This window comes from Nomascus leucogenys, chromosome 19 (genome assembly GCF_006542625.1).
Source record: "Nomascus leucogenys isolate Asia chromosome 19, Asia_NLE_v1, whole genome shotgun sequence".
Classification (NCBI taxonomy): Eukaryota; Metazoa; Chordata; class Mammalia; order Primates; family Hylobatidae; genus Nomascus; species Nomascus leucogenys.
In genome coordinates, this window is record NC_044399.1 from 76089381 (window position 1) to 76102378 (window position 12998).

General features: G+C 61.5%; 1 protein-coding gene across 3 annotated transcripts in view; it reads left to right on the top strand.

The window, feature by feature from the left end:
* The window catches only part of MYO1C (myosin IC), a 29222-nt gene that overhangs the window by 943 nt on the left and 15281 nt on the right, over window positions 1-12998 (top strand). Inside the window, exons 1-9 of one of the 3 annotated variants that reach the window (XM_030800380.1) lie at window positions 59-192; window positions 7811-7966; window positions 8390-8505; window positions 9052-9250; window positions 9519-9599; window positions 11251-11430; window positions 11529-11627; window positions 12437-12550; window positions 12640-12711. In XM_030800380.1, coding sequence (XP_030656240.1) covers window positions 7841-7966; window positions 8390-8505; window positions 9052-9250; window positions 9519-9599; window positions 11251-11430; window positions 11529-11627; window positions 12437-12550; window positions 12640-12711 — 987 coding nt within the window. In that variant the 5' untranslated portion in view covers window positions 59-192; window positions 7811-7840. Of the gene's footprint in view, window positions 1-58; window positions 193-6305; window positions 6412-7810; window positions 7967-8389; window positions 8506-9051; window positions 9251-9518; window positions 9600-11250; window positions 11431-11528; window positions 11628-12436; window positions 12551-12639; window positions 12712-12998 lie in introns of those variants that run through there. The other 2 variants (XM_030800379.1, XM_030800378.1) reach the window with 2 other exon arrangements.

The window sequence follows — 12998 nt, forward strand, 5'->3', positions numbered from 1 at the left end:
CGAGGCTTCGCGGACGCGGCCGGGGCTGAGGCGGGGCGGGGCCGGAGGGTGCGCGGCCCTGCCCGGGATGACGACAGGCTGCGGCCCGGCCCCCGGCGGGCCCTGGGCGGGGAGAGTGCGCCCGGGCCGCGGATCCCCGAGCCCGCCACGCCGCCCAGCCCGGCCCCCGCCCGCGCCGGAAGAGCCAAGCCGGTGGGTACTCGGGGCGTGGGGACGGCGGCCGCGGGGGACGGGTGTGGGGAGCGGGCGGCCGGGCCGGGAGCCGCCGTGCGCGAAGCAGGGGTCACGGCCGGGGATCGCTGGGGCCGAAGAGCAGCCGGGTGGACCCGTGCGGGGGGGGTCCCACGACCCGGAGGCACCGGCGCAGCCTGGTGGAGACTTACATTTACCTGCGGGGAGCGGGAGGCGGGGAAGAGCGGCCTGGGCTGCAGGATCCAGGACCCTGCGCGCCCTTCGGGCCCCGCCCGCAGCCCTGCTCTGCCTCTGGGTTCCGGAGAAGCCGCCTAAACCCGCCCCTTCCCGTTCTCCGCCCCCGGGGCCCAGCGCGCCCCGAGTGTGGCAGGCGAGGGGCTCCGGGGTGGCCGGAGAATGAGGATGGCCACGCGGCCCTCAGTCCTCACGCTCCGGCCTCCCGCGCACCGCTTGGCTCTGAGATTCATTCATTCATCCAGGGGTCCAGGAAGGGGTGACTGAGCCCCAACGTGTGCCTCGCTGGGTGTAGGGAGTGGGAGAGGTCTCCTGGGAGGGACTGACAAGGAAACAGCTTATTCCTGCGGGGTGCGATAAGGAGACGCTGCGTGTTCGGGAGAACCAGGAAGGGGTTCTGAAGGAGGTGACACCTGAGCCGAGTCTCAGTGAGGTGGGCAGGGAGAGTGCCCCGGGCTGGGGAAGCCGCAGGTGCAGGCACTGAAGCTTGGACTGGCTGGCGACGGTGCGAAGGCCCCCTCCTGGGGGAGGGGTGGGGAGAGAGGGGACTGGAGCGGGCCACCGCACACCAGAATGCAGGAGCAGTGGGGTAAACTGAGGACAGCAGGGGAGTCTCCGGAGTTCATAGGCAGGGTTCTGGTAAGCAGCAGTAGATGTGAATCATGGGCCTGGCACATGGAGGGTGCCCTAAACCTTCACTCTATGAACATGAGGTGTTGGTTTGATTTGTGTTGCCCGAGGGGAAATGGATTGATAGGAGGAAGGCAAGGAGGCCAGTTAGGAGGCTGCTATCTTGGCCCAGGTAAGGAGCAGTGATGGAGGTGAGGTTTTTGTTTTTGTTGTTGTTGTTGTTTTGTTTTGAGATGGAGTCTCGCTCTGTTGCCCAGGATGGAATGCAGTGGTGCGATCTCTGCTCACTGCAACCTCCACCTCCCGGGTGCAAGGTATTCTCCTGCCTCAGCCTCCTGAGTAGCTGGGATTACAGGCGCGTGCCACCATGCCCAGCTAATTTTTTTTTTTTTTTTTTAGTAGAGACGGGGCTTCACTGTGTTAGCCAGGATGGTCTCAATCTCCCGACCTTGTGATCCACCTGCCTCGGCCTACCAAAGTGCTGGGATTACAGGCGTGAGCCACCGCGCCCGGCCTGGAGGTGAGGTTTTAGCAGGTCGTGACTACTTGGTGTGAGGAGTGGAAGGAGGAGAGCAGGCCTGTTAATGCCAGGCTGTGATGACCAGCTGAAACAGTGCCACCCTTCTTTCTACAAGGACATTAAACAGGGAGTACAGGTTGGGGTCAAAGGCCCTGTTCCCTTTTTTTTTTTTTTTTTTTTTGAGACAGTATCTCACTCTGTCAGTCTGGAGTGCAGTGGCGTGATCCCAGCTCTCTGCAACCTCTTCCTCCTGGATTCAAGCGATTCTCCTGTCTCAGCCTCCCAAGTAGCTGGGATTACAAGCGTGTGCCACCACACCCTGCTAATTTTTTGTATTTTTAGTTGAAACGGGGTTTCACCATGTTGGCCAGGCTGGTCTGGAACTCCTCACCTCAAGTGATCTGCCTGCCTTGGCCTCCCAAAGTGCTGGGATTACAGGCATGAGCCACCACTCCTGGGCCGTTTACTTTTTTTTTTCCCTCATACAAATTTGTTAACATGTTATGGGTTTATTGCTTTATTTGTTTGTTTGACACTGGGTCTTCTGGGGCACTCAGGCTGGAGTGCAGTAGCACCATCATGGCTCACTGCAGCCTCAACCTCCTGGGCTCAAGCAATCCTCCCACCTTAGCCTTCTGAGTAGCTGGGACCACAGGCACACACCATGCCTGGCTAATTTTTTAAAAAAATTTTAGTGGAGGCAGGGGTCTCACCACTACGTGGCCCAGGCTAGTCTTGAACTCCTGGCCTCAAGCGACCCTCCCACCTCGGCCTCTCAAAGTTCTGGGGTTACAGGCGTGAGCCACTCACTGCACCTTGCCTCTGTTCATGTTTGCTGGACCCCCCAGGCAGAGGCGTCTGGCAGCCAAAGACCCCCGGTTGTGTAGCTAGAATGGACATTCCTTGACCGAGGAGGCCCTAGTGAGCAATCAGGGTAGACACCGTCTCCTCCCCATTTCCCTTCACAACAGTTCCCTGAGGCCTGGAACGGTCCTTGATGGGCAGCCAGGCCCAGATCTAAGATTTGTTTAATAAACAGAAGTTGAAGCCCTGCTCTGTGCCCAGCACTGTGCCACCCGTGAGACAGGCTATGGCTGCCTTTCTGCTGCCTCAGGCTCAGTGGACATCGGTTTATAGCAGCAGTCCCAGGTGCCTCAGATGACACCTCCTCCCAGCCCCCAACACCCCTACCCCACGGCAAGATCTGTGTGCCCTTAGGCTGGGGGAACATTTGAGGTTTCCGCTGTCCCCAGAAGTCAGGCTTGTAGGCACCTGGCCTATAGGAGCTGAAGGGCACTAGATGGCCCAGGTCTGCTGGGCCACCCCATCCCCTGTGGTTCCAATAAACGCCTCCCCAGGTGGGAGAACACCCAGGGGCAGCCTTGGGGAAGAAGTCTCCTACGTCACTCAGGGGCCATGGCCTGCAGGGAACCTCTAGGCCCAGAGCCAAAGGCCCTGGCCCACTCCTAAAGCCCACATGTGACATAATAGAATCACACGACACCGACAGGGGCCTGTACCGTGTCACTGAAGGTCACAGCCCTGGTAGCCCTGATAACCGCACAAAGAGGCTCAGGGAAGCCCTGCAGTAAGGTGTTCCAGTGCCCGGGTTCCAGTCCCACTCCTCCTCAGACCTTGCACAGGTCACCTGCCCAGCCTCAATTTCTTCTGCATTGGAGTGATCGTACAGACCCCATGGCTTGGCTGGGGTCACTGAAAGGAGTAACCTAAGACAGTGCGGAGAACGCAGGAGGCGCCTGGCGCTGCAGCCTCAGCCGCGGCGTCTTTCCCACCCGGGTTCCCCGCTTTCCTCCCCGCCCCGGGGCTCGCGCTTCCGTCCAGTGAGGCGGGGCAGGCCGGGGGTTGCCAGTGCTGGAGCCGCCCTGGGGCCCGCGAGCGGCGGAGACGCCCCCTCCTTCCGCTGCCGGGCGGTGGCTGCGGGGGCGCCAGCGGGCATCCCGGGAATGCGGCGGCGCGGCCCGGGAACTGGAAGAAGCGGGCCCGACCCCTCCGCGCGCGGATTCCCCTCATTCCAGCCGCGTGACGTGAGGGGCGGGGCGGACACTGCGGCCGCGAAGCTCCGCCCCGCCCTCTGGCCGCGCCCCCACAGGCTCCTGCCACGCCCCCGGCCCGAGTACCCCACGCCTCGCCCGGCAGGAAGAGAGCTGAGCTTCCGGTAGGGGCTCTCCTGACTCTCTACCCCGACTTCTGGGACGCTCCCCACCCCTGGGCGGGCTGGAGGCTGGATCCCCTCCTTGCTCCCTCTAGATTATTCTTGTTTTGTTTTGTTTGGAGACGGAGTTTCGCTCTATCGCCCAGGCTGGAGTGCAGTGGCACAATCTTGGCTCACTGCAACCTCCGTCTCCCGGGTTCAAGCGATTCTCGTGCCTCAGCCTCCTGAGTAGCTGGGATTACAGGCGCCCACCACCACGCTCAGCTAATTTTTTTTTTTTTTTTTTTTTTGAGACGGAGTTCAGTCTTGTTGCCCAGGCTGGAGTGCAATGGCACGATCTCGGCTCACCGCAACCTCCGCCTCCCGGGTTCAAGCGCTTCTCCTGCCTCAGCCTCCCGAGTAGCTGGGATTACAGGAATGCACCACCATGCCTGGCTAATTTTGTGTTTTTAGTAGACAGGGTTTCTCCATATTGGTCAGGCTGGTCTCGAACTCCCGACCGCAGGTGATCCGCCCGCCTCGGCCTCCCAAAGTGCTGGGATTACAGGCATGAGCCACCGCGCCCGGCCAACGCTCAGCTAATTTTTGTATTTTTTAGCAGAGAGGGGGGTTTCGCCATGTTGGCCAGGCTGGTCTCGAACTCCTGAACTCTGATGATCCGCCTGCCTCGGCCTGCCAAAGCGCTGGGATTATAGGCGTGAGCCACCGCGCCTGGCCCTCCCTCTAGATTTTAAACCTGGGGGCACTGCAGCGGGCGTCTCCTCCCGCCCTCCCCCGCCTCTGCCCGAGACGCCCCCATTCCCCCTCCCCCGCTCCCACTCCCCCACCAGCTGGTGCCCCCGCTCGGGGGTCCCCGGGGCCGCCGCCCCGGCCGGGCTGTTGTTGCAGTAACAAGCCTTCCCCGCAAGGATCCAGCCCGCACCTGCCGCAGCCTCGCCCTCTCCCCAGGGAGCGGGGTCCGCGAGCTGGGGGTGGGGCGCTGGGGCTTTGGGTCCCCGCTCTGCCTACCCCACCAGGGCGAGTCTGTGTCCGCCGTTGTGTTGGTGGAGGAGGCAGGTGCCTGCAGACGCGCCTGAGACTCTCCCTACCGGGTCGGAAGCGTGGCCCACGGCCTGGCTCCCCGTAGGCCTCTGCTCGCAAGCAAGTGAGGAATGAGCGTCCGGCCGAGGGAAGGCGACGGGTGGGGGCAGCGGGGTCTACAGGGGGTCTGGGAGGTGCCTTCGCGCTGTATCTCAGGCCACCCAACGGCCCTTCTAGGCCTGTGTTAGCGTCATGTTAGGGATGAAGAACAGAAGCCGAAACGTTAAGTGACTTGCGCAGAGTCCCACCGCGAGGAAGAACCAGCCCAGCCTTTTGCAGGCTCTAGACGTCCCCGCCCCTGCCCGCGGTGGGATCTGAGCCAAGGTTCGCCCCAGGCGTGGGAGGGTGGTGCCCGCAGAGCCCAGCGAGGGCGGGGCTGCCGAGGCCGGTTCGGAGGTGGGGGGCGTCCCGGAGATCCCGAGGGACTAAGCAGGGAGGGAGATGCGCCGGGCGCGGTGGCTCACGCCTGTAATCCCAGCACTTTGGGAGGCCGAGGCGGGTGGATCACCTGAGGTGAGGAATTCGAGACCAGCTTGGCCAACATGGTGAAACCCCGTCTCTACTAAAAATACAAAAATTAGCCGAGTGTGGTGGCGCACGCCTGTAATCCCAGCTACTCGGGAGGCTGAAACAGGAAAATCGCTAGAACCCGGGAGGCGGAGGTTGCAGTGAGCCGAGATCGAGCCACTGAACTCCAACCTGGGAGCCAGCGCAAGACCCCGTCTCAAAAAAACAAAAGAAAAAAGGAGAGAGGGAGGAGGTCTGGGCCCAGAGGCGAGTGGGGTGTCCCGGGTGGGGAGAGGCTGTGGACCCCAAATGCCGTGGGCGGGGGGAACGCGAATTTCCCAGAGGGGGAACTGAGCCCTCCAGAGAGGCTGGGGACTCCGCGCGCTCGGCCAGGGCACCCGTTGGCCGTCCCTGTCCCTGGGGCGCGCGCTCCGTGCTGACGAGGAAACCAAGATCTTCCTGGGTTCGAGGCTCGGGCCAGGCCCCGGCGCGTGTGGGTGGACGGCGTCCCGCACGGAGAACGCTCAGCCCGCCCGGCGCGCCGGCCGTATTTGGACATTGGTTCTATTTTTAACTTTCCCGGGACTCGAGTTCGGGGGTTGGGGGAGGAAAATCCTGCTTCCTCTGGGACCCGCAGGCCTCGGTGCCCGCCCAGCGCCCGGGCCCCCCGCGGAGTGTCGTCCCAGGCCCGGAAGTGAGTTCCAGGTCGGTGTAGACGCAGCGGCCGCGTGGATTCCGGGCTCCACCCTGGTGCCAACGGCGTCCCTCCTGGAAAACCTGACTCAGGCGGAGCCCGCCCCGCCTGCCTCCGCCCCCGCCCCCGCCCCCAGCCCGCGGACCCCTCTCTTGACACCCCCACCTCCACCAACCCCACCTGGAGGGGACCCCAGCCCTGCCGCGGAGGAGGCGGAGGAGGCCGGGGAAGCCCCGCGCTTCAGGGGCCCGGGTGGGGGCGGTGCGGGGGGCGGGCCCTCCCTCGCTGACGCCGCCGCCACCGCCGCCAAGCCCGGGACCCAGAGCGCGGGCAGCGGAGCGGGCGCCAGGCCGGCGGGGCAGGATGCGCTACCGGGCGTCGGTGAGCCTGGGGGCGGCAGGGCAGAGCGGGGGGTCCCGGGCGCCCCTCCCCACCTCGCGGCGTCGCCTCGGCCTCGCCAGGAAGCGGGCGTGGCCCAGGAATTCCGGGTGGAAAAACGTCCCGGGAAGTTGCAGGGGGGAGGAGGCCGAGGCGGGGAGGGCCGCGCGGGACGCTCGGACCCGGGGCCGGATGAGGAGCTGCCGGGGACGCCTGAGAACGCGGAGACCCCTGACCCGAGGGCGAGGGGGCGGGGACCGCGGCCGGATTTGGCAGCCGCTTCGGCGCGAGATTGGAGCGGGGCGGTGAGGACAAGCCTGGGAGGGGCAGGCCCCCGGCCCGGCCCGGCCCTGAGTGACGCCCCAGGCCAGAAATCTGGGCCTTTAGTGGTCAGAGGACACCGGCGGCCCCTTCGGGATCCACCCCCAATCACCACCGCCTTGTTCTTCTCTGACCCTGGATACTCTGGGTGTCCATTTTCTGGAGCCCTGAGACCCTGTTTGAAGAGGGATCCATCTCAGCCCTGGTTGTGGGGCGAGGGTCTTGCTAAGCCTGTACCACCCTCCACGCTCCAATAGGACCCAGAGGCAGCTGGGCTTTCCGTGGTAAACCCCCCATCCCCTGAGGCTTCTCAGGACTCTCAGTGGAGGAGGTGCCTGGGGAGCCCAGCAGCTGGAGGAAAGGGAGTGGCCCCAGCCATGCGAGGGAGGCCCCCCCCTTCTGGAGTGGGTGGCTGAGCCCAGCCGGGGTGGGAGGCCCTCGGGGAGAACCCCTCTGGTGTAGTCTGGGAGTAACCCCTTGCTTGGTGCTAGACGCTCTACCCGTGGAGGTGTGGGTGGGTCCGGGTGGGAGAGACGGCCCCACCCTGCCTGCAGAATTGACCCTGAGCCATTTGTCCTCCAAAGCACCTGTCACACGTGGCTCAGAGTTAAGGGACCTGAGGTCACCTGGTCTAACTCAACTCCTCCTCCTTGAGGAGGAAGCAACCCAGAGAGAGGAGGGGATTGGTCCAAGCTCAACAGAGCAGTCTTTCTACTATTGCAAGGAGTTCCTTCTTGTTGACCCCCCTTTCTCCACCCAAAACCAGCACCTCCCGGGTTCTGCCCTCTGGTCCTGCCTGTGTCCGTGCCCTGTGTCCGGGTCCCAAGCGGTTCACGTTGTCTCTATTCTGTGCCCGCAGCCTCGGCGATCCCTGTGCTACCACACCGGGACCCGGGCCCTCCGCACCCGGCCCACCACACTCAGACCCTCCGAACCCAGGCCTTCCGCACCCATCGTGCTCATGTCCAGCTCTGAGTTCACAAGCCCCTACGTTCCCTCTCGGTCCCACAGGCGCAGTGGAGAAGTGGCCTTGCCCCACCCCCGATGACCCTGACCCTCTTCTGTGGCCCATTCTCTGCAGGCCCTGGGCAGTGACGGGGTTCGGGTGACCATGGAGAGTGCGCTGACCGCCCGTGACCGGGTGGGGGTGCAGGATTTCGTGCTGCTGGAGAACTTCACCAGCGAGGCCGCCTTCATCGAGAACCTGCGGCGGCGGTTTCGGGAGAACCTCATCTACGTGAGGCCCTTGTGGGGAGACAGCAGGGGTGCTGGGGTCACAGACACGGGTGGGCGGAGGGGGGGAAGGAGACACCAGGGGTCACCGGGATAAACTTTTTTTTTTTTTGAGATGGAGTTTCACTCTTGCCCAGGCTGGAGTGCAGTGGCGCGATCTCAGCTCACTGCAACCTCTTCCTCCTGGGTTCAAGCAATTCTCCTGCCTCAGCCTCCCGAGTAGCTGGGATTACAGGCATGCGCCACCACGCCCGGCTAATTTTGTATTTTTAGTAGAGACGGGGTTTCCCCATGTTGGTCGGGCTGGTCTCGAACTCCCGACCTCAGGTGATCCACCCAACTCGGCCTCCCAAAGTGCTGGGATTACAGGCATGAGCCATCGCACCCGGCCCGGGATAAACTTTTGACCCTCTTCCCCTGACCCCAGACCTACATTGGCCCCGTCCTGGTCTCTGTCAACCCCTACCGGGACCTGCAGATCTACAGCCGGCAGCATATGGAGCGTTACCGCGGCGTCAGTTTCTATGAAGTCCCCCCTCACCTGTGAGTGACCCCACCCCCTCTGGGAGCGACCCCTCTGTCTCCATGTGAGGTGACCCCGCCCAACCCTTACTCTAAAATGATCCTGGCCTCCCTCGCCACATCTGTGAGGAATCCCACAGTTTCTCAACCCCCAGTGACCAGAGATGAATGTCACAACTCAACTCCATCTGGGTGGGACTCAGTCCCTACTCCGACTCACATCCATGACTTATTCCACAACTGGGAGTGGCCCCCCAATCTTAGTGACCTCTGAACCCCACCTGCGCAGACCCCCCAGCCCTACCTGTGAGTGACTCCAGCCTCCACCTAAGTGACCTCCAGACTCCCACCTGTGAGATCCTCAGTCCTCCCGCTGGCAGGGACGCCCATTCTCAGCTGTGACGGATCTCCCGTGGCCCACACCTGCGAGGGACCGCCACTCCCCATCCTCAAGGGTGTATTCAACTCCCACCCACGAGAGGACTCCACCCCAGATGTGGGAGTGGGACTCCCGTGGGGCTCCGCTTGGCCCCCCTCCCCGAACTCCCTGACGAGCCTCTGCCCCAGGTTTGCCGTGGCTGACACTGTGTACCGAGCACTGCGTACGGAGCGTCGGGACCAGGCCGTGATGATCTCTGGGGAGAGCGGGGCAGGCAAGACGGAGGCCACCAAGAGGCTGCTACAGTTCTATGCGGAGACCTGCCCAGCCCCCGAGCGCGGAGGTGCTGTTCGGGACCGGCTGCTGCAGAGCAACCCGGTGCTGGAGGTGAGGGGCAGGGAGAGAACAGGGAGAGAAGGCCAGTGCGGGAGGGGAGGGGCAGGGAGAGAACAGGGAGAGAAGCCTAGGGCCGGAGGGGAGGGGCAGGGAGAGAAGCCCAGGGCGGGAGGGGAGGGGCAGGGAGAGAAGCCCAGGGTGGGAGGAGAGGGGCGGGGAGAGAAGCCCAGGGCCGGAGGGGAAAGGCGGGGAGAGAAGGCCAGTGCGGGAGGGCAGGGGGAGAGTGCCAGGTGTCCCTCATACCCCCGTCCACTACTAGGCCTTTGGAAATGCCAAGACCCTCCGGAACGATAACTCCAGCAGGTTCGGGAAGTACATGGATGTGCAGTTTGACTTCAAGGTACCATGGATGTGTGTGTCGTGAGGATTCCCGTTCAGTAGGCTCTACATGTGTTAAGCACCGACTAGGTACCAGGGACTATTCCAGGTGCTGGAATTCCAGCAGTCAAACAAAGCAAACGAAAATCCTGCCTTCCAGAGTGATAAACAATAAACAGGGAAATTGAGGCCGTGGCAGAAAATAAAACACAGTAAGGAGTTGGGGGGCAGGTGCGGTCGTATTAGGGTAGGCCTCACTGAGAAAGTGGCATTTTAATAAAGGCTTGACAGCTGGGTAGGGTGGCACATGTCTGTTGTCCCAGCTACTCTAGAGGCTGAGGCAGGAGGATCATTTGAGGCCAGGAGTCCAAGGTTACCCTAAGCTATGATCATGCCACTGTACTCCAGCTTGGGCTACGGAGTGAGACTCTGTTTCTAAAAAAAAATAAAAAATAATGGTTTGATGGAGACAGAGGAGCAGGCTGTGCAGGTGCCTGTCCAGGCAGTGGGAAGGGCCAGGACAAAGACCTGAGATACGAGGGTGCTGGAAGTGTTGCAGGACAGCACGGAGGCCCCAGCGGCCAGAGAAGAGAGCAGGGGCCCAGGAAAAGAGAGAGGGCACACGGTGCAGGCCATTTTGGGTTGTTCCAAGAACTTTTTTTTTTTTTTTTTTTAACTCTGAGTAGAAGGGGAGTCATCGGGCTGGGTGAGGTGGCTCATGCCCGTAATCTGAGCACTTTGGGAGGTTGGGGTGGGTGGATCATGTGAGGTCGGGAGTTCAAGACCAGCCTGGCCAACATGGTGAAACCCTGTCTCTACTGAAAATACAACAATTAGCCAGGCATGGTGGTGTGTGCCTGTTGTCCCAGCTACTCAGGAGGCTGAGGCAGGAGAAGCACTTGAACCCGGGAGGCGGAGGTTGCAGTGAGCCGAGATCGCGCCACCGCCCTGCAGCCTGGCCCTGGGACTTCGAGGCTACAGTGAACTGTGATTGCGCTACTGCACTCTAGCCTGGGTGAAAGAGCAAGACCCTGTCTCCAAAAATAAAAAATAAAAAAATGACTTTGGCTGCTTCACTGGGAGATTGGGAGTAGATGAATAGATGGTGGGGGAAGCAGGCTAAGCAGGGAAACCGGTTAGGAGGCTGATGTCATTGTGTAGGTGACAGGTGACAGTGGCTCAGACCAGTGTGGTGCAGTGGAAGTGGTGAGCAGTGATTAGATTCTGGATGTTTTAAAGGTTAAGGCAGCAGGATCAGCTGCCTGATTGGATGTAGGGTATGGAAGAAAAACAGGCTTCCAGGAGGACTGCCAAGTCCTTGGCTTGAACAACGAGAAGGATGTAGACACCACTGCCCAAGGTGGGCAGACACTCACAGGAGCTCGTTTGAAGAGGGAGAAGGTCCAGTGTTCAGCTTCAGGCCTGTTGAATTTGTGATGCCTGTCAGGCATCCAGGTGGAGCCGCCAGGTCGATGGAGCTGAATCTCCCCATTTCCTAGATGAAGTAACTGAGTCCAGCGTGGGTGGCGTGCCTGAGCCCACACAACTAGTGGCAGGGCTGGAATTGGCGCCCAGGTCTGGCTGCCAAAGCCCAGGAGTGCAGGGGAGAAGAGGGGCAGGTGGGTCCTTTTCCCAGTCCCCTGACCCAGCCTCATGCCCTACCCTGCCCACAGGGTGCCCCCGTGGGTGGCCATATCCTCAGTTACCTCCTGGAAAAGTCACGAGTGGTGCACCAGAATCACGGGGAGCGGAACTTCCATGTCTTCTACCAGCTGCTGGAGGGGGGCGAGGAGGAGACTCTTCGCAGGCTGGGCTTGGAACGGAGCCCCCAGAGCTACCTGTACCTGGTGAAGGTGAGTGGCTGGCGGGCAGGGCAGGTGCCACCCAGGGATCCGGTGCCACCCAGGGATCCTGTGCCAGGGCTGGCAACGCAGCTGTGCCCCTCCTCCAGGGCCAGTGTGCCAAAGTCTCTTCCATCAACGACAAGAGTGACTGGAAGGTCGTCAGGAAGGCTCTGACAGTCATTGATTTCACCGAGGATGAAGTGGAGGTGAGGCCTCTTCCGGGACCCTCCCTTTCCTCCTGTCACACCCCCAAAATCACCTTTTTTTTTTTTTTTTTTTTGAGACGGAGTTTCATTCTTGTTGCCCAGGCTGGAGTGCAATGGTGCAGTCTCGGCTCACCGCAACCTCCACCTCCCAGGTTCAAGCAATTCTCCTGCCTCAGCCTCCCGAGTAGCTGGGATTACAGGCGCCCGCCACCACACCTGGCTAATTTTTTGTAGTTTTAGTAGAGACAGAGTTTCAGCATGTTGGCCAGGCTGGTCTCGAACTTCTGACCTCATGATCCTCCTGCCTCAGCCTCTCAAAAGTGCTGGGATTGCAGGCGTGAGCCACTGTGCCTGGCTCCTTTTTTTTGAGATGAAGTCTCACTCTTTCATCCAGGCTGGAGTGCAATGGTGTGATCTCAGCTCACTGCAACCTGTGCCTCCCAGGTTCAAGTGATTCTCATGCCTCAGCCTCCTGAGTAGTTAGGATTACAGACACCTGCCACCACACCTGGCTAATTTTTGTATTTTTTAGTAAAGATGGGGTTTTGCCATGTTGGCTGGGCTGGTCTCAAACTCCTGACCTCAGGTGATCTGCCCGCCTTGGCCTCCCAAAGTGCTGGGATTACAGGCGTGAGCCACCGTGCCCGGCCCACCCCCAGAATCACCTTCCACCTTTAACACCCATTCCCACTTCCAGCCCCTTCTCCTCTCCGACACTTCACCACCCACCCCTGCGTGGCCATCCACTAATTGCCCTCGGGGCTCTCTGGCCCCTCTCACCCCCTCCTGCCCCTGGCCTGCTCCCCCAGGACCTGCTGAGTATCGTGGCCAGCGTCCTTCATTTGGGCAACATCCACTTTGCTGCCGACGAGGAGAGCAATGCCCAGGTCACCACCGAGAACCAGCTCAAGTATCTGACCAGGGTGAGCAGGGCGGGCAGAGGGCAGCAGGAGGACACCGGGGGCAGGGGCTAGGGGTGCACCCTCACTTCGTCCTTGCCTGCCCTTGCCAGCTCCTTTGCGTGGAAGGCTCGACACTGCGAGAAGCCCTGACACACAGGAAGATCATCGCCAAGGGGGAGGAGGTGAGGCCAGGCCCTTGCCCTTGGGTGTGGAGGAGCAGGTGTTCCAAGGCAGCCCCTACTCCCATCACTCCACTTTGCCTGGTCCCCTCAGCGATGCTGGAGGGACAGAAGGAAGGCTGCTCAGAGAAGCAGAGTGAAAGCTGGGTGCGGTGGCTCACGCCTGTAACCTCAGCACTTGGGGAGGCCGAGGTGGGCAGGTCACCTGAGGTCAGGAGTTCGAGACTATCTTAGCCAACATGGTGAAATCCCGTCTACTAAGAATACAAAAATTAGCTGGGCGTGGTGGC